Genomic DNA, 21,682 nt, shown 5'->3' with positions numbered 1-21,682 from the left:
GCTCAGTTCTTGGGAAGCGCCTGAGAAACGCGAGGCTCAGCGGGAGGTTCCGCGGGACTCTGGTGCTCTCACTGACCGGCACAGGGTGGGCACGAGGCAGGGGCTTCCGAGGAGACGCTTGCTGGTCTCCCTGCAGAAAGGCTGAGGGAAGACCGGCCGTGGAGGCATGTGAAGGACTCTCAGGACTGGGGAGACAACCCACAGAAACCCTGCACTGCTCCCCTGACAACAGAGGAAGGGAAACCATGCGTCCGCAGGAACGGTCCTACTCTGAGCAAATGGCAGTCGAAATGCTCCTTTGGGCTTTGGTTGGAATGAAGAGGAAAAGCATTCAAGCTCGTCCAAGGGGTGCTGTGGTTCCATCACAGAAGGGCCCGGACCGACTCTTCCTCTAGAGGACAGAGCCCACTGGCCCAGCCGAGAAAGGAGTCCAGACGTGATCACACAGAAGCTGGTGGAATCAGCCTCAACAGGGGAAACAGGCCGACATTTCCGAAAAGTACAACCTAGAGAACACTGACACAGAGAGACGGTTCCGGCCGCTCCTGTTGACATCGGGCGCAGCTCATTTGGGATGGAGAGTCATTCGATGTCACTGAATCCCAGAGAGGCCGACCCAAGCATCAGCGTCACTGGGGGATTTTTTTTGGTAGAAATTCACAAGCTGATTCTAAGTTGTATATGGAAATGCAGAGAGAGGATCTACCTGATTTTCAGACTCACTATAAAGCGGTAGTAGTCAAGGCCTAAGGAGACACGTCAACAGCGCAGAGCAGAGTCCCCCAGTGGACGTGCACGTCACGGTGGAGCTTGCGTGGGTGGCGCTGGGTCAAGTCCGGGATTTTATCCTCTCTCCTCACCGCCCTCCCGCCCCCGCTTCTCTTCTTTCTGGGCACGGCAGCCCCGGTGCCGCCTCTGAGGGGGCCTGCCTTCCACTTCTGGGACCAGAGCTAGGGGGTTCTTTGTTTTAATTACAAATTTATTTACAGATTCCTGGATCTGACCTCATCCCTGCTGAGCAGGAATCTCCCGAGTGAGCCCGGAGTCCTTATTTTTGTAAAGCTCACAAAGGATTTTGCACACAGCTGTGGGAGAGCCCTCCCGGAACATGGCAGTTCTAAAGTCAACGTTAAGATGGAGAAAGGCAGCTGCAACTTTCACCAACTAAAGAGCTTTACAACAACCAGATGCTCACAGGGCGAAAGGGCAGGTATCGTCTGGAGCTGGTGTGGTCTGAGTGTGGGCAGTTTGTTTAGCCTTATATGTATTTATAAAACTCTGACTTACTCCATCATAATATCTTGGACCTACACTGGCCCCAAACTCAGCCAATTTCAAGTTGAGGGCCAAAACCCTCATAACACTGGCATCAGGCCACACTTCTCCTGGCCATGCTTTACGGTTAAATGCTTATTTGAAAAATCTGTGCTTTTTCATTCTTACAGCACAGCTTAGGCTAAGCAACTGGATAAAGATGGGATTCTTAAATCTGTAATACCCCTGAATGAAACGTTATTAATATAATTCAAAACTAAAAATAGAACTAACATATGATCCAGCCATCCCACTCCTGGGCATCCATCTGGAGAAATCCATCATCTGAAAGGATACACGCACCCCAATGTTCACTGCAGCACTATTTACAACAGCCAAGACATGGAAGCAACCTAAGTGTTCCTCGACAGAGGAATGGATAAAGAAGACGTGGTACATATATACAATGGAATACTACTCAGCCCTAAAAAAGAATGAAACAACGCCATTTGCAATAACATGGATGGACCTAGAGATTATCATATTAAGTGAAGTAAGTCAGACAAAGACAAATGTCATATGACATCACTCACATGTGGAATCAAATTTTGTAAAAATGAAACAAATGAACTTATTTACAACACAGAATCAGACTTACAGATATCGAAAACAAACTTATGGTTACCAAAGGGGAGATGTCAGGGGGAGAGGGATAAATCAGGAGCCTGGGATGAACATACACACACTACTATATACGATAGATAACCAACAAGGACCTACTGTATAGCACAGGGAACTCGGCTCAGTATTCTGGGATCACCTATATGAGAAAAGAATCTAAAAAAAAGAATGAATATATGAATATGTATAACTGAATCACTTTGCTGTACACCTGAAACTAACACAACATTGTAAATCAACTATACTCCAACAAAATTAAAATTTAAAAGAAGAGAGAAAAAAAGTATGAGAAATTGCCCTAAGACATTTGCAGAAGAGGTGGCAGATTAGAAAGAGGAAGCAGTGCCACTGTTACTGGAGTGTGCTGAAACAGTGCTGCCACGTCCGGCAGGCATGGCCCTTCTTGGAACCGTGACGCAGGGGAGGAGAGCTTCCCTGACGCGCAGACTATTCCTCTGCCCCATCTCGGCTCGGGTGGGAGCCCCAGGTTTCTCAGCAATGGGAACTCCCCTTATGTCCCAACTGGAAGGGGAACAGCAGAAACGTCACAGTCTGGTCCCGGGGCCCCGGCAGAAAGCAGACTCCGGCTTTCAGCCACGCTGGGGGCAGACCCTGGAGCTGCCAGCGACAGAGCGACCCCTACCCGACAATTTCAGTCAACTTGGGGACAAGCTGCAGCTAAAGGAAAGGGACAGGGTGCTGGGGAGATGGTGTGAAGAACCAACACTGAAAACAGGAGCCAGTGGGACGGGGCACAGAAGGCCAAAGCGTAGGGCCACATCCACAGAAGAACAAAGGACTTCCCCATCTCCTTGCCCTTCAGAAGCTAATTTATTTGAACATGAATCCTGAATGCTAGGAAGGGGAGATTTCTAGGCTTTTTACACTTTCTCCCTGACTCCCAGTTTAGAAAAGAAGAAAAGGAAAGGGAAAGAAGGAAAAAAACAAAACCCTCTGGCTTTCTAGAAACATTTGACAGAGCAGCCAGGAGCCCCACACCCAGGGCTCTCATCCCATGTCTGCGGTGTGGACAAGCCTGCTCTCACTCCTCTGAGGCTGCAGGCCCGGGGGCTGGTAGGAAGAGAAAGAGAGAAGTTCACCCAGGAGCAGAATGAACATCCACCATAGGGGACAGAGGGTCGACATCACAGCTGGTATTTATTGAGGGATTCCCAGGTGCCAGGCACTATTTAATACTCCACTAGTTAGAAATATTAATCCTCATACTAACTTTTTGGAGTGTTATTATTATCATGATTCTCTCCAATTAACAGGTGTAGAAAGTGAGGCATTAAGTAGATAAATAACTTGCCCAAAGTCACAAAGAATGTCTAGAGTAGCTGGGATTGCAAACCTGGGAAATAATAATCACTTCCTGGCTCTAAATTCTCCAAGAGTTTCTCATGATACTTAAAATCCAAATCTGTTATCACAGCCTATAAAATCCCACCTCATCTGACTCCTACTCCCTGACCTCACTGCCTAAGACTTCCCCCCTTGCTCACAGACCTGATCAAACTGGCATTCTGAGTCCTCAATCAGGACAAACACATTCCTGCCTCAGGGCCTTTGAACATGCTTTTTCCCCCCTCTGCCGAGAACACAGATCTCTGCAGGGCTCGCTCCCTCGTCTTATTCATGTCTCTGCTCAAATGTCATCTCCACTGAGCAACCCTCCCCGACCTCTGATCTAAAATACAAAGTCCCCCGTCCTCTATCACCTTCTCTGTTGGGTCTTTCCCCACACACTGATCGCCAGCTGAAATCAGATCTTCATTTGCTGAGCTGTGCATTACGTGTCTTACGCTCTAGAGTGTAAGGTCCTTCAGGGCTGAAATGCCAGCCCTAGGACATGACTCAGTAAGCATCTGTTGAGTGAATGACTATATAAATGAAGGGGTGGGGCATATGGGGCCCAGGAGAGGGGTGTCACACCCACGTCACAGAGCGTTAAGGTGAGACAGTCATGAAAATACAGTGGTTCTTCACCTTTTAGAAGTTAGGCAGTGCTGGGCTTCCCTGGTGGTGCAGTGGTTAAGAATCCGCCTGCCAATGCAGGGGACATGGGTTCGAGCCCTGGTGCGGGAAGATCCCACATGCCACGGAGCAACTAAGCCCGTGTGCCACAACTACTGAGCCCGCACTCTAGAGCCCGTGAGCCACAACTACTAACCTGCACTCTAGAGCCCGTGAGCCACAACTACCGAGCCCGCATGCCGCAACTACTGGCAACTACTGAAGCCCGCGCGCCTAGAGCCCGTGAGCCACAACTACTGAGCCCGCATGCCGCAACTACTGGCAACTACTGAAGCCTGCGCGCCTAGAGCCCGTGCTCTACAAATGAGAAGCCACCACAATGAGAAGCCCATGCGCCGCAATGAAGAGCAGCCCCTGCTCACCACAACTAGAGAAAGCTGCACACAGCAATGAAGAACCAAAGCATCCAAAAAATAAATTAATTAATTAACCGAAAAAAAAAAAAAAAGTTAGGCAGTGCTCTGAGTCCTAGATGACAGGCACGGACCTTTCGTCCAAAAAAGTAACCAAACATTTTTGTCTGGTTTATAATCTCAAGAATCAGAGGGATAAATTGGGAGACTGGGATTGACATATACACACTACTATATATAAAATAAAATAGATAAGTAATAAGAACCTACTGTGTAGCACAGGGAATTCTATTCAATACTCTGTAATGACCTATATGGAAAAGAATCTAAAAAAGAGTGGATATGTGGATATGTATAACTGATTCACTTTGCTGTACAGCAGAAACTAACACAACATTGTAAATCAACTATACTCCAATAAAAATTAATTTTAAAAAAATCTCAAGAATCTCTTTTAAACCCCAGGGAGGAACATCTGCACCAACGATGCAGGGGGTGGCAGGTAACAAACAGACTCGGATCTATCTGAGCGTCAGCTGAAGCCCCTTCTGCTCCCCCGGCTGCCTCGTGGGTAGTTCTGCCCCCTCCGGGTGCTTCTAAAGAAAAGAATGGGGTCTGTGAACAGGGCGGTAGAAACAGCAGAGGGTGAGCCCCTGGCCCAGCAATGTGGCTTCTGGTGGCTACATCCTGCATTCTCAGCTCTGGACGTTGTTTCGCAGTGGGAGAGATGATGACTATCGTTAATATTCCCTCTGTCCCGACGCCACCAGCCGCACCACCTTGCCTTGACCAGTGGAATGTGGCAGAAGGGACACCATGCCAGCTCCGGGCCTCACCTGGAAGAGGCTTCCGCTTTCACCATGTGATAAGTCTGACTACCCGAGACCACCTGCTGTGAGGAGGCCCAAGTCAGGCACACGAAGAGACAGGATGGCTGCGTGGAGGGACCCCTGAGGCACCGGACACGTGACCCGTCTGCCTGGACCTCCCAGCCCAGCCGGGCCCACCAGCCCCCTGACTGCAGCTGAGTGAGTGACTCACGCTGACACCAAATGGAGCAGAAGAACTGCCAAGCCAGTTTCCTGACCCGCAGAGTAATGGAAAATGATACAGCTTTGTTGCTTTAAGCCACCAGGATCTGGAGCAGTAAATAACGGGCCCATTTACACAACTCCTCAGCAGGTATGTCCTCCCCTCCTGCTTTGCTGAACCCTACCCACCCCTCAGTATGAGCTCCAGTAACGCCAACGCCTCCTTCCAGAAGCTTCTCTCATCACTCCACCTCCCCCTTCACTCCACCAGCCTCTGAACTCTCAACCTCCTCATCCTTGGAGGCTCCCTCCTCCGAGAAGCCCTCCCTGACTTCCACAGTGGCCATGTGTCTGTGCCCGTGACCATCTCTGTCTGCCTGTTTCCCCTCAGAATGTCACTGTCACACACACTGTCACACATCCACATACTGCACAGACATAGCTCATTACTCCCACAAAGTACGGGTTCAGTAAGATCAATGAACTAAAAGGATAAACCCTGACACCACTCACTGGGCCCTAACACACCACCTCATTCATCCTCTCTGCAGTCCAGTGCATGTCGTTAGCCCCGTGACTGAAAACGCCTGGAGGGTGAGGGTCGTGCTACTCACCTCTGCACCCCTCACAGAGCCCTGCGCATAGTAGGTGCTCAATAAATGTACTGTTGACTCTTTTTTTTTTTTTTTTGGCTGCGTTGGGTCTTCGTTGCTGCGCCCGGGCTTTCTCTAGTTGTGGTGAGCAGGGGCTACTCCTCGTTGCAGTGCATGGGCTTCTCATTGCGGTGGCTTCTCTTGTTGTGGAGCACGGGCTCTAGGTGCGCGGGCTTCAGTAATTGTGGCTCTCAGGCTCTAGAGCACAGGCTCAGTAGTTGTGGCTCAGCATTTGGGATCTTCCCGGACTGGGGCTTGAACCCGTGTCCCCTGCACTGGCAGGCGAATTCTTAACCACTGCACCACCAGGGAAGCCCCTGTACTGTTGACTCTTAACTGGTCCATGTGACCTGAACTCCAGATTCACCCACAGACCTCTCATGCTCCGGTTCTCCTAGACCTGGATGCACTGCAAGGATGGATAGACTCTGCCTGTTTGTCTCTTTTCAATCAATGAAATTCTCGGAAATCCATGCTTTCTACACTCACAACAATGAGTTCATTCCAAAAGGATCATCTTTTGGAAGCCACATTCTCTTTAAAGGCACTCACCCCCGACCCCTCCTTTCACAGCCAAGCGTGAAGGAGTTAACACAGCTTCCCACGCTGCCTGGGAGCTGCAAATCAACTGGAAATATCTGGTTCAATCTGTTGTTATAAAGCACAGTCCAGACAGAACTGTCACCATGAGGGACAATCATTCTATGAATACACACATAGTCCTGTGACCTTTACCCAACATTCCAGAGATAGGGGAGCTGTGTGGGCCTGGGGGGAGGGGAGGGGGAGGGTTATAAATATAGGGACTGCCTGGGTAATTCCTTATCTACAAACTCCTTATCTCTGGGAAGGTTCAAAGCACTTCCCACCCACCACCTGGGACCCTCCCGCCTCCTGCGGACCAGGCCCTGGCTCTCCCCGGCCAGGCCAGGGCTCCTCTGCTTCTCCCACTCCAGCCTCCCCTTCTCAGGCTGTAAGTCTCAGATGGGACCTGATCCTAAAATTCTACAAGCTCACACCAGGCCAGGAACTTGCATCAACAGGTAAGGGCCTTTGTCACCTGGAGCTGAGCAAGGTGGAAAGGTGATAAAGGCCAACAAAGAAGACAGGACTGGTCAGGAAGTGGGGTCCTCTCGGGCACATGGCTGGCCCTCCCCAAGTCCTCATGGACCCAGTAAGTGTGCGTTCATCTCTGGGAGACATAGGGGAGATGTGTGCAGGCCTGGAGGACAGCGCCTGGGGTCCTCACCCCACCTCCACCACTTCCCAGCTGTGCGACCTTGGAACACATCCCTGAGGGGACTAGGCCAGTGCTGATTCAAATAAAAAGCGCTCAATAAATGTGAGCTCCCCGCTCATCCCTCCCGCGTGCATTAGAAAAGGCTGGTTCAGTACTGAGGCTACTGAATCCAGGTACAAGGGATGCTCTATCCTTCAGGGATGATGTGCTGAACCCCCAAATAACAGAAATTAACTTGAATATATCACTCAATACTATTAAGGGACCATTCATTCATTCAATTCATTCATTCATTCAACAAACATTTGTCGAGTGTGTCATGTGCAGCCAGCATTGCCCTAAGCGCAACTTATGAGCGTCCTTGTTCTGGACACTATGGGGCTTTAAACAGTTACTGCCCCTAAAGTGCTTTTGTCCACGGTCCTGTCTCTGTCTTTGGAAAGGAATACAATGCATTCTACCTGCCATCATGTAGGCCCTAGATTTTAGGGCACAAGAGGATGCTCAAAGCGGATGCTCTGTCATGATAATGACAGAGATTATAATGACACCAGCAAACAAAAGGGATGCTCACACAGTGGTGAATGGACACACACACAGGAGACTCCCTGAGTAGAAAACAAGACAACATATCCACTGCCCCAAGCTGTTATGCCACAGATCTAACCCCGACTCTAAGCTCACAGACACGATAGTACAGATCAACCTTCTACCACCTACCTGCGGGGAAGGACCAGTTTTCCTTTTGTATTTTCAATTTGTTGTCGGCTGATCATTTGCAAAATGCACAGATCGTGTGCTTGAATGCTACGGTGATGTCAAATTATGTTAAAAGTTTCTAAATACTTTCTCTCACTGTTGGTATTTGCCTTAATTTTACCCAGCACCGAACGATTCACAAACTGCCCCCCATCTATGAAGCACACTTCGGTTAGCAGTGATGTAGTTAATTCCACAAACCATCCAAAACCTAGCATAATACGTGTTGCAAACAATTACAAGAAATGGAATTGTAAAGGTTCACTTACTTGCCGATGGCTGAAATCTGATCAGGTCTTGCAAGTCCGTAGAAATCTGGAAAACATGGCTATAGAACTGCTGGACTGAATTCTTCAGGCCAGAGATGTCTCTGGAATGTGCCCGGAGCGTCCCGTTCATCTGCCTGACACAACTCCAGAGGCTGCTGACATGCTTGTTGAGCCCTTCCTTGATTTTCTGAAGACTTCCTGAGATGGAGTCCAGTTTGCTGCAGGTTTTCTCCATATGAGACACCCTGTCCTCCACCACGGAGACCCCCCTCTGGACCCCGTGTGTCTTCTCCTTACAAGCGTCCAGCTCGGCGAGGACCTGGCCCTGCAGCCGCTGCCACCTCTCCTCCAGCTGGTCGCAGCAATGCACCGAGGCGGCCGGGGGAGACGGGAGGGGTTCAGCCCCCTTAGAAGACCCATGCCCTGCAGGCTTTTCACCTTCTCTACCACTGCTCAGCTCATTATGAAGATGACTCACGTGGTCTTCTGTGTGGTTTAGTTGAGAATAAAGAAAACTAAAATTCTGTTGAAGTCTCTGGATGCTACGCTCGGTTTCTTGAAACTTCCTATGCATTGTGTCATTTAGAGATTTCAAAAGGCTCAAACTGTCACCTGCTGAAGGGTCATCTCCATTTCGCAAAGTATCTTCTCTCCCACGAGGCTCTCCCTGGAAGTTCTGTAGGCACATATCCTCCACCACTTGCACTTTGTCCTTCAGGTGGTTTAACTCCACCATGACCTGTTCGTTCCCAGCCCCTGACCCATCAGGCGGGGCTGACGCTGGGGGAGCAAGTTCTGCCTCCGAGCCATTGGCCATCGCCAGGAGAGCGCTCCCCAGCCGCTCCTCCAGAGACTGTATTTTCTGATCAAGAAGGTGCTTCAAGTCATCTACCTCCCCACTGATGGTCCCCCGGAGGGTTTCTTCAATGTAAAAGCAGTGTTCCTCTGCGTTCTTCTCTGTCACGTTGATCCTTGCATCCAGTTCATTCCATCTGGCATCAAAGTCCACATCTGGCTCTGGAACTACGAGGCGGTCAAACTCATTGTCTAGTCGTCCGTTCAGCATTCTAGTCGCTTCAGCAACTCTTTCAATTTTCTGGTCTAACGTCTTGATCTGTTGCCCAAAGTCACCATTCTTGGCACCGTCACAGCAATTTGCCCTGGTTGGAGGGTCTTGGACCCGGGCTCGAAGGTCACTGATTTCTTTTCTCAGGTTGGTTTCCTTCTCTCCTATAAGCTCCATCACTCCCAGGTAGCTGCTCCCATAGTCATCACAGTGCTGCTGGAGACCAATTAGCTTATACTCACACGAGTTCTTCAGATCAGCCAGCTTCCTGTCCATTCCCTCCATGAGCTCCTCTCTCAGGGCATCAATCTGACTATCGACATACGCTTGGTAGAGCTCATTGGTCGTCATGGTGACCGTAGGGCCCTGGGCCGCCTCCTGGAGCTGTCTGAGCTGCCCTTCATAGCCCTTCACCTTCCCATCCAGCTCTTCCAGCTTGCTACTCTTGGTCTTCAGAGCATCCTTGACTTCAGCCAATTCAGACTTGATGTCCTTCATGCCAGATTCCTTATTGTCGAGGACACCAGGAAGCTGGACCGTTTCTGGTTCTCCACCAACGGCACTGTCAGGCACTGGCTGGGGGTGCAGGTTACTGAGCCACGATGCCAGCATTTTGCTGGCATCATCCTGAATGGAGTGTTTGAGGTTTTCATTCACTCCAGCAATGGAAGACTGGAGATCAAGAACCGTCCTTGTGAGTCGGAGAACCTTCTCCTCAAGCACCTGGATTTTCTTTTCCTGAAGTTCTAGGGGCCCCTGTTTTGGATCTACGGTCCGACTTAGTTCTGCTGCAGGAGTTGGTGACAAAGTCTTCCCAGGCTCTGAGACTCGGCTTGGTTCATTGTCTGTCACAAAGAAAGAGTTGGACATGACTTAACATTTTCTAACTTTACCCAGTTTCTGCAAAGACAATAAACAGGGTATTCATGGGATTCACTTACAGCTCCCTTCTCACTGCAGGTAATTATTATGCTAGAGTAGAAAAGACTATGGGCTTTAAATAAAATAGACCTCCAGGGGCATTCTGGCTCTGCTGTTTACAGTCTGCCCTCGAGCAGGTTAACTCACTTCTGTGAACTATAATCCCCTCGTCTATGAAGCAGAGGTACTATCTTCCCTCTTGGGTTGTTAAGAGGATATTTCCATGGCACATAATAGATACTCAATGGCCTCTTTCACCCTGAAGGGAAAATTCTTTATTTGCGTTATCATATGAACACACATCATTCCCACATTAGTAACTGCACCCACACCCCGGTGGTTGACTGCATTCTGTAAAACCACAAGAACCCACTTGAGATCCACCCATTAGCAGTTGGGTGATATGATATCACACGAGCAACAAGTTATCCTCCAAGCAACCCCTAAATGTTTGCTTACTTTTAATAGCATCCCTGGGCTAAAACACTCTCATAGACATTGTTCAGCGCTGTCATGTAGCTGGGGAAACTAACAGCAAACGAGAGATAAAGCAACAGAGTCTACTGGCATCTCCCAACAACAGAGCTACATGGCCCTAAGCAGTGAGAGTCACTAAGTCAAAGAATACAAACATTGAATTTTTTTTTGGCCAAGCCTCGCCTTTGCTGGATCCTAGTTCCGGGACCAGGGATCCAACCCGTGCCCCGTGCAGTGGAAGCACAGAGTCCTAACCACTGGACCGCCAAGGAATTCCCCAAACATTCAATTTTTGATAATCCTACTTTAAGAAATGTACCCTGCAAGGAAACAGTCCAAAAGAAAAAAATTATTATAAAATAATTGTGATGAGTCATAAAATGAAAATAAACTAACGTACAGAGAGAGAGATAAATTAAACAAAAAGCAGGTTATCAGAATCTGAGGCACTGGACTTCCCTGGTGGTGCAGTGGTTAAGAATCTGCCTGCCAATGCAGGGAACACAGGATTGAGCCCTGGTCCGGGAAGGTCCCACATGCCACGGAGCAACTAAGCCCGTGTACCACAACTACTGAGCCTGTGCTCCAGAGCCTGCGAGCCACAACTGCTGAGCCCGTGTGCCACAACTACTGAAGCGCACGCGCCTAGAGCCCATGCTCTGCAACAAGAGAAGCCACCGCAATGAGAAGCCCGCACACCGCAACAAAGAGTAGCCCCCGCTCACCACAACTAGAGAAAGCCCGCATGCAGCAACGAAGACCCAACGCAGCCAAAAATAAATAAATAAATTTATTATTTTTTTTAAATCTGAGGCACTAGGAGAATAAGCAGCAAACCACGCCCTTGAACACAGAATACAAGGAATACTAGAATACCATCGACAAGCCTACAGACGATACTGAGACCTATCGTGTAAAGTGGAAAAAGTCACACACGACATAGATTACAATGAAATAAAATGTATTAATGTAAACTGACAAACACTGGAAGTAAATTCAGAATGTTGTCGATATTTGAGCTTAATGTTCATCGGTTTTCCCTCCTCTAAACTTTTGCAGATGACGGTGTTAAAGCCAAGACTGAAATTCAGATGTCTAAATTCCCAAGGAGAAAACTAGAAAGAACACCTTGTTTTCCATACTGAAAAATGTATTCCATCTCAGGACACCAGAAATAAAATTCATGGAATCACGTGCAAATGAAATGCTGTTCTGAGCAAAGGAAATTTTTTTCTAAGGGCCGGAGAAGCGGGGTAGGATCAGGATGTAAGCAGGGTTTTTTTTCATACACTGCTGGTGACTATAAGAATTGTTACCACTTTTTGGAAGGATAATTTGGCAAGTGTATCAAAATACTCAGAATCCTTTTGACTCTGCAGTTCCACTTCTAGAAATTTCTTCTAGTAAATAAGAAGGATGAATCCAAAAATTTAACAGGAAAAAATACTTATTCGAATACTATCTATAATAATGAAAAATTACAAAGTCTAAGTGACCAACGGTACAGGATTATGTCCAAACAATCACACTCCATGAAGCCATGAGATGATATTGTAGTGTATTTAATGACATGGATGTTTTTTCATGAAGTTAAAAAATAAGTTCCAAAAACAGTATGTTCATTATAATGATAGTGGATTGAGGATAGGCACTTCCTTTCATCCTCTTCTGAAATCTCACTAAAATGGCAAAAAACAAAACAAGCAAAACAAACCCCAACCAAGTCACATATAAAAAAATTGGGACTCAGAATGGTTTTGGACATTTTCACAGTGCATTGGAAACTAGAAGAAAAAAAAAATTTAATTGAAGTACAGTTGATTTACAATGTCGTGTTAGTTTCAGGTGTACAGCAAAGTGATTCAGATATATATATATATATATATATATATATATATATATATATATATATATATATTCTTTTTCAGGTTCTTTTCCCACATAGGTTATTATAAAATATTGAGTATAGTTCCATGTGCTATACAGTAGGTCCTTGTTGTTTATCTATTTTATATATAGTAGTGTGTACATATTAATCCCAAATTCCCAATTTATCCCTCCCCCGCAGTTTTCCTCTTTGGTAACCGTAAGTTTGTTTTCTATGTCTGTGAGTCTCTTTCTGTTTTTCAAATAAGTTCATTTGTATCATTTTTTTAGATTCCACATATAAGTGGTATCATATGATATTTGTCTCTGACTTACTTCATTTAGGATGATAATCTATAGATCCATCCATGTTGCTGCAAATGGCATTATTTCATTCTTTTTATGGCTGAGTAATATTCCATTGTATATATACACACCACATCTTCTTTATCCATTCACCAGTCAATGGACACTTAGGTTGCTTCCACGTCCTGGCTATTGTAAATAGTGCTGCAATGCACATTGGGGTGCATGTATCTTTTCAAATTATAGTTTTATCTGGATATGTGCCCAAAAGTGTGATCGCTGGATCATATGGTAGCTCTATTTTTAGTTTTTTAAGGAACCTCCATATTGTTCTCCATAGTGGCCGCACCAATTTACATTCCCACCAACAGTGTAGGAGCGTTACTTTTTGGAAACTAGAAGAAAATTGAGTGATGCTTTCAAAATTCTAAAGGAAAATTATTTCCAACCTAGAATTCTGAAGCTGGAGTAAAAATATTTTCAGAATATCAAAAAGTTTACCTCCCATGCAATCCTCTCATGAAACTACTAGAAGATGTGCTCTACCAAAACAAGGGAATAAACTGAGAAAAAGCAAGCAGGGGGTACAGGAAGCAGGGAATGGATGGGAGAGAAGTCAGTTAAGGTCACAGGGTGGCAGCTGTGAACAAGGACAAGCAGATGACCAGTCCAGGTGGGGCAGGTGAGAAGGCTCTAGGAGAGATTTCTTCAAGGAGATGAAACCGATGTGTCTGAACATAACGAGGGGACATGTAGATAACCAGCGGAGAGTCTGGGTTGAAATAGGGATAAAAATATAGAAAACCAAGCAAATGAAAACACACTTATTAACTCTAGAGAAATCCAAAAACAGTGTAGGAAAGGCAGCATATTCATAGTGCACTACAGAGCTCCGCTGTAAACATTATACAACTACTACAATGTAACCAATAAATACTGAACAGATAAAAACACAGTATAACTGAATGGAAAGGATGGCAGCATAGGAGCCCCATGTTAAATGAAAGGGACTTAAATCCTCACCTTCCATAATGAGAAGTCAAGGGGTGTGGAGGTAAATTCCAAAAGACCATCTAAAGAGTTTAAAGTAGTGCTCACTTCAGCAGCACATTTACTAAAATTGGAACAATACAAAGAAGATTAGCATGGTCCCTGCACAAGGATGACAGGTAAATTTGTGAAGCATTACATATTTTTAAGCAACCTAAGTGTCCATCGATAGATGAATGGATAAAGAAGATGTGGTATATATACACAACGGGATATTGCTCAGCCATAAAAAAGAATGAAACAATGCCATTTGCAACAATATGGGTGGATCTGAAGGGTTTTATGCTTAGAGAAATAAAAGTCAGACAGAGAAAGACAAATACTCTGTGTTATCATTTATATGTGGAATCTAAAAAATAAAACAAATAGATGTATATAACAAAACAGAAACAAACTCACAGATACAGAGAACAAACTGGTAGTTACCAGTGGGGAGAAGGAAGGGCGGAGGGGCAAGACAGAGGTAGAGGATTAAGAGGTACAAACTATGTAAAAAATAAATAAGAAACAAGGACAACACAGGGAAATATAGCCATTATTTTGCAATAACTTTAAATGAAGTATAATCTATAAAAATACTGAATCACTACGTTGTACACCTGTAATTAATATAGTATTGTAAATCTATACTTCAATTTTTTTTAATTTTTAAAGAGTTTAAAGTAATTACCCCTGAGAAGGGAAAGTGGGAGAGAAAGTGCTTTTCCTAATAGTCCTTATAAAGCTACTGAACTCATTAAACTACATGTATGTTTAAACTTTTATAAAATAAAAAGTAAAACTAAACAAAACAGAAATAAACTGTCCACTATGATCCAACACGCCCCCTCACTACTTGTCTAGTGTTTGCCTTTCATGAGGTCAGGGACTGTGTCTGCCTTGATTTTCTCTTTTCCTAAGAACCTAGTATAGAGCCTGCAGATATAGAATAAATATTTGTGGGATGAATGAATGAATTTTTCTTTAACAAAATGTATGCGCAGAAGTAGAAAAGAGAATAGTGTTCTATAGTAAAATGTTAACAGTAGTTGTCATTTGGTGGTGAGATTATGGGTACTTAAATATTTTTCCTATAAACATTCTGTAAGAGATATGCATTACTTTTATAATAAAAATTATTTTAAAGTCTGTTTTGCGGACAATATTGGGAAACACCACTAGTTTCAAAACCGAAAACACAGGACTTCCCTGGTGGCACAGTGGTCAAGAATCCACCTGCCAATGCAGGGGACACAGGCTCAAGCCCTGGTCCGGGAAGATCCCACATGCTGCGGAGCAACTAAGCCCGTGCACCACAGCTACTGAGCCTGCGCTCTAGAGCCCGTGAGCCACAACTACTGAGCCTGCAGGCCGCAACTACTGAAGCCCATGCGCATACAGCCCATGCTCCGCAACAAGAGAAGCCACCACAGTGAGAAGCCCGCACCCCGCGACGAAGAGTAGCCCCTGCTCGCCACAACTAGAGAAAGCCCACGCACAGCAACGAAGACCCAATGCAGACAAAAAAAACCCAAAACAAACTGAAAACACCTCATGGGAAAACATAATCATGTAAAGATGACTTAAACATTTAACTCATAAGAAAATCTAGGTTTTTCTCACTGAACTTTAAAAAAGAAGAAAAGATAAAGTGATGTAGGATAAAATGTCAAAATATTTTTATCCATAAAAGTCAGTTTCTTAATGTTACACTTAAAAGCCAAGGTGAAAATTATCATTGCTTTCTAAGCTATTCGTTGAGTTTGTGCTACTTCACTTAAAAAAAAATCAAAAGCAAATTTAAGAACAGCCTCATTGGACACTTCTAACTTGGGGCTTAGCTTTGCAAATATCTCACCCCAAACAGAATAAGAATGATTCTATTTACCTTTTTTTCTTTTTGAAAAAGAAACAATTTTAGTTTCTTCAAATTCAGGTTTATGGGAGCTTGTACATGAAAAGTAAAGTAAAAACAACCCAAGCATCATTACCTCGTTACATTTGACTTTCTTCTGTCTGTGCCTCAGGCCACACAAGGCTGAGACTAGCAGCATCTCCCACTCTAAGGCCTTGGCTTTCACAGCCAGTTGGCCCTAACAAAGCAATTTACTTTTTTTTTTTTTTTTTTTGCAGTATGCGGGCCTCTCACTGTTGTGGCCTTTCCCGTTGCAGAGCACAGGCTCCGGACGCGCAGGCTCAGCGGCCATGGCTCACGGGCCCAGCTGCTCCGCGGCATGTGGGATCTTCCCGGACCGGGGCACGAACCCGTTTCCCCTGCATCGGCAGGCGGACTCTCAACCACTGCGCCACCAGGGAAGCCCGCAATTTACTTTTTAAAAGTCTGTCTTCCGATCGCTACTGCTTCTGCAAATAAATTTGTGTGCCATGTGTCTACTGCAGGCATATATGTGTGTTTTGGGAAGAACTTGGAAAGCTCCACACTGTAACTCATAAATCCTGTAGTTTGAAGGAGCAGTGGCGGCCTGCAAAGCAGAGCACAAGTCAGAAGTTACCTGTGGCTTTCTTCACACTGTTTCTCGGCCGAGCGGGTGTGGGGTGGGGAGTCTTCATGGGGTCTCGGGGACCTTCTTGGCAGTCTCCTCCCCGGAAGCCAGGGCAGCACCTCCATTCCAACTGTGTCACCGTCTTGTACCTGGTGACGTATCTGGGTCTGACATTCACACGATAACTGCCGAAGAAAAAAGGTGGCATCTCTCTTTACTGGCTGCTGTGGCAAACACCCCCGGCCCCCCTGGCTGAGCCCGAATGAAGACGCTCCAGGTCACTGCTCTCTCCAGGCTGACCCAGCGGGGAACACTGGTCTCCTCTAGTCCAGCCCTGCCCCCCTCCTTCCTCCAGCTCCTGCATCCACCTGGCCCCAGGTCCCCTCCCACTAAAGGCTGGAGAAACAGACAACTCAGAAAAACTTGGCTCATGAATCTCATTGGATGTGGACATTGTTCACAAACTGGGCTTTTATTTCACCGACAAACTTATACAATTCGCTGCTTTGTGGAGGTTTTTCCAAGGTAAGTCAGGGCCATTTGGTTTGTGTTTTAGAGAAACACCCCGGGTGCCCTCGCCTCCCATGGCCCCCTGTGTATTCATCTCGGCACCCTCTCTCCCAACACCAACAAAGGGAGCAGCGAGCCCCTGGAGACGCATCTCACGCTATTCGTGTTCAGATCTTTTTAAAAAGATGCCCCGGTCCACGCGGCTAATGACAGAAATAAGGAAGCAGAATTGGAACCATTCAAAAATCCCGTTTACGGTGCACCTGTACATCACATAGAGACCCTGGCAACAAGCTGGAAAGTCCTTTAGACCCAGGGCTGGACCTCAGCCCAGAACAGACAGCGCTCAGAGCGACCAACCAGGAGCTCACCCCCCAGCGGCCCTCCCTGCTCACAGCACAGAGGCAAGCCGGCTCCTGGGTCACCCCGGCTTCTCTTTCTGACTGGGAACGACAGCTCTCTTGAACCTCGTCACTTTCTCTTCATTTCCAACACCCCAGCACGAGCAGCTAGCCCCCTTTTGGAACCGATTCCCAGAAAGAAATGGGCTTTGCATCACGTCCTCAGGGTTGCTGTGTGCTGCTCAGGGGGGCATCCGGGGGCCTCGTGCCAGCCTAGTGACTCCATCAGTCCCCGGCCTTGTGGCAGGTAGAGTTCAAAGCTACATTCCTGAGAAAATTACAAATGGCTAAATGTAATGGACTTCTGGCATCCTCCCTGAGGGTCCAAACCTTGACACCCCAAACCTCACATGCCAGGAACCACCTCACATGCCAGGACAGGCAAGGCGACCCTTTGGAATTCCGGGAGGGCCTGCCGACAGCACTGCCCCAGCGGGAGTGTCCCAACACTTCACTGACCCATCTCACCTGGTCTTGTAGGGCAGTGGTTCTCAACCTTGGCCGTGTGTTAGAATTACCAGGGACCTGTGAAAAACTACCCGTGCCTGGGTCCCACCCTCAGAGGCTCTGATTTAATTGGGCTGCTGTGCAGCCTGAGTGTGAGGATTTTGAGACGCTTGGGTGGGAGGCTTTTTAAGGAAAGCTGATGAGAAAGCCCAATAAGTAAAACAGAAAAGAAGGGCTGCTCAAGGGGTCAGGGGCAAAGCAGGTGCAAGACCTGCCTTCCCGGTTCTTCATTCTCTCGTTCCCGCCACGTCCCCCATCAAGGCCCCACTATATACATCATTCCTTTTTCACAAATGAGAAAACAGAGGCTCGTAGAGGTTAAGTGACTTCTCCCGGTTCCAATGGTCAGGAAGGGCCAGGACCAGACTTTGAAGCCATGTGCTCGCCTGGACCCCGCAGGGCCCTCCCAGCGCACAGAAGCAGCCAATCTCACTGGCAACTGCCTTCAATTTGAAGCAACTGCGCCCACCCAGACGTGTTCCAAAAGGGCCCACAAGCTGGGTAAGAAGGCAGCCTGAGCACTTAATTCGGTCCAGGTCCACACTAGCCCTCAGCCCCCTAGCACCCCACCTACCAAAAGCATCCTCTGTGTGGTCCCAGAAACTACAGGAAAAGAAAGAAAAATTCCACTTCATTGTTTTGCAGGCTCAAGCACAGCATAATGCTGGAAAAACGTGTAATCTCAGAAAAAATTGGTTCCTCTGAGCATTTAGGATTGAATGTGAAAATGTGTCTGCTCTGGGGTTTTCTCCGTGTGCCGGGAGATGACGGCCCTCATTAAACCCTTCTGGCCGTGGCTGAGCCGGGCCGAGGGGCCCAAACCCAGCAGCTTCGATGCCGAGGGACGACCCCCCACCCCACCCGGGGGACTTAGCCCCTCACCGCCCAGCCGAGCGCAAGGAAGTTCTTGCTTTTCCAACACACTTCATTCTTTTCGCTTAAGGCAGTGATGATTTCGGAGCTAGCGCATAACTTAGGAAAGCTCCCTGGAGCACCCTCCTTCCTCTCCGCCCCCCCCCCACCCCCACCCCCCACCCCTGTTGCTCTAGGTTTCCGGTTTCAGTGGACTTCAGGTTGACTGCATCTCCAGCCAAGTCTCCAGCCCCGCGTGTGAAAGCAGTGACAGCTGGAAGCCACTGGGGGCCACCTGAGCTCACAGCCACATCTCTGTGCCCGAGAACACGATCCCTGAGGCACCGGCAGGTCCCCAGGACTCATTTCAGGGGGGCGTGATGGGGGGAGGTGGGTCTGTCCAGCCCCACAGCCCTACTGGGATATCCTGGCAGAAACCGGGCTGCTGCTTCCACTGGGGCAGCCAAGGGGCCCCCCAGAGGATGGGGGAGCACCAGGCAGGACTCCCAGGCCTGCCCCCATGCCCTGGATCCGCGGGACAGTATCCTGGCCAGAGGGCCTTAAAAAAAATGCCTAGGCCTTTACCCTCAAAATTCTAATTTCATTGGTCTGAGGCGGGGGGACCCAGGTGTCTGTACCTTTCAAAAACTCCCCACGTAATCGCCAAGCGCAGCCAGAGTTGAGAAGCGCCCCAGACCCAGGCACCCAGGGGCCCAACAACCAGGCAGCAGCCCAAGCGTCACCCCAGGGCCCCTGGGAAGTGGGTGTTTGGAAGATGCTCTGTGGACATTTACTAAATCAGCAAACTGCACCCAGCTGGGGGCGGCCAAGGAAGGGCCCGCAGCCAAAGGGACAGAGTCACTGCCCGGCGGGGCTGGAGCCCAGGGGCTGACTGGGCTACAGCCTTGGTCCCCATCCCAGCCTCGGGTCAGGTCTGTAACAGCATCCCTTCCAGGGGGAGCCCCGATCAGCTGCCTCAGGCACCCCTGGAGGTGGGCAGTGAGCTGCCCCACAGCCCTGTCCACTCTCCCCAACTCTCCCCTCCCCTCCTCTCCTCTCAAGCCCTTTTGGGGGGTGAGACAAGGGGTCACCATTTTTACAAGTTCAGTCACGATGTCAAGGCACCAGATGGGCCCAGGAGATGCTAATGAGAAGGAAGTTGGAAGAAAAGGACTGCAAGAGTTGAATCAGAGCTCAGGGACCACATGACGAAGTGTCCCTGTTAAAACAGAATGGGACAAAGTGTGCATCCATTTGACGTCACCCCCACCAAGACTCCTTCCCACTGGTGGGAGGTGAGACCTCGCCTCACCTGCTTCCATTCACACTTGTATTTGCTCATCCAGAGTTCATCCTCCCCGCCAACCGCGGGGCCCTTGAGGGCAAGAACGCCTGTTGGCTCTGTTCTCTACAAGACCCCCACTTTTCAACACAGTGTCTGTCCTATTGTGCTTAATAAATAACTGAGTATTAATCGTTAATCAGTAATTGATTGATCAAACAATTGATTAATGACACTAGGACTACTTTTGACAAGGTTTGGGGAAGTCCAGTGTCCATAATAACAACCCCAGAGCGACCCTCAGGTCTAACCCAGCTGAACCCAGGAGGTTCAGTCCTCCCAGAACCCAGTCGAGCTCCAGGATCCACAGTCATGTGAACAGGACAAGAATCAAACACCAGAAGGTGAGCCAGCGCTGGGCTTTCCAAGACAGCCATTAACCGGGGGGGCGGGTGTTTAAATGTAAACTGATTAAAATTAAATAAAACTGAACATCTACTTTCTCAGTCACACTATCCACATTTCATGAGCTTTACAGCCACAGTGACTATGGTATTAAATAAACAGAGTGAATATCTCCCAACATCACAGAAAGTTCTGTCGGACAGGACTGGGCGAGAGCGTCGCAAGATTGTCAAGGGAACAGCAACGGGCTCACGTCTATCTGTTCATCTGATTTCTCCTCCCATCTCCCCAGCACTGCAAGTAGAACATTGCTCTGAAATAACCACACATCACTGGCACAGGACCATCTAGACAGTGGTTCCACAGAGTAAGGATCTTTTCCCTGCATTTAGTGTTTACCTGTATTTTATTTTAACACTCTGCACAAACTGAAAACCCAGAGGACCCTGGGGGCACTCATTTGACTGGGATTTCTCCCAAGAATGGACTTTATAGTAAACTCCTCTCCCTCTTCCAGTCACTGGCTTGCCCCCCAAAACCTGGAGTCAACTCTTGTTGCTTCATTCCGTGTGTGTGTGTAGCTCCACCCAGTATCAATCAGAATGGGACAGAGGATGGAAAAGAGGCACTTCCCCTCCCTGGTAGGGAGCACCCAGGCCTGGGGAAATAACCACCTCCCCAGGGACAAGGAAAATCCACACGAAAAGGTGAGAAATCATCTCCCAGAGTTTCCGAATGTGCACCCAGGGCAGACGTGGGTGTCTGGCATTCAGCTACTGCTCCAGGTTTTCCATAGGGCGGTTCACTCCAGCCACAGCAATTCCATTTTTTAAAAACTGTGGTACAGTAATGTAAGTATGTAAATACACATTACATAAAATGTGCCATCTTAACCATTTTTATCAGCACAGTTCAGTAGCACTAAGTACATTCACAGTGTCGTGCAAACATCACCACCACCCATCTCCAGAACTTTTTCATCACCCCAAACTGAAACTCCGCACCCATATTAAACACTAACTCCCCATTCCCCACCCCAACCCCTGGGAACCAGCATTCTACTTCCTGTCTCTAGGAATCTGACTACTCTAGGGACCTCATATAGGTAGAATCATACAGTATTTGTCCTTTTGTGACTGGCTTGTGTCACTTAGCATAATGTCCTTTCCTTGTAGGCGAGGAAAAGACTTTGCCTGTACCCTCTTAGATTTGTTCCTGGAGTCTGTGAATTAAACCGACAAAAGACAGATTAACAGGAGAAAAAGACATACAAATGTTA

General features: G+C 47.6%; 1 protein-coding gene and 1 non-coding gene across 2 annotated transcripts in view; one reads left to right on the top strand and one right to left on the bottom strand.

Annotated features, from left to right (window-relative positions):
- Window positions 1–21,682, bottom strand: part of EMILIN2 (elastin microfibril interfacer 2) — a 50,729-nt gene that overhangs the window by 10,477 nt on the left and 18,570 nt on the right. The window contains exons 3-4 of the mRNA XM_029233112.1: window positions 16,456–16,631; window positions 8,278–10,188 (exon numbers count right to left, since the gene is read on the bottom strand). Coding sequence (XP_029088945.1) covers window positions 8,278–10,188; window positions 16,456–16,631 — 2,087 coding nt within the window. The remainder of the gene's footprint in view (window positions 1–8,277; window positions 10,189–16,455; window positions 16,632–21,682) is intronic.
- LOC114902282 lies at window positions 14,004–14,110 on the top strand. Its single transcript, XR_003795465.1, has one exon. It is a non-coding gene; the product is annotated as a U6 spliceosomal RNA (small nuclear RNA).

Source organism: Monodon monoceros, unplaced genomic scaffold, assembly GCF_005190385.1.
Source record: "Monodon monoceros isolate NGI ecotype Baffin Bay Population unplaced genomic scaffold, NGI_Narwhal_1 Super_Scaffold_1, whole genome shotgun sequence".
Taxonomy (NCBI): Eukaryota; Metazoa; Chordata; class Mammalia; order Artiodactyla; family Monodontidae; genus Monodon; species Monodon monoceros.
This window is presented reverse-complemented; position numbering and strand designations above follow the sequence as displayed.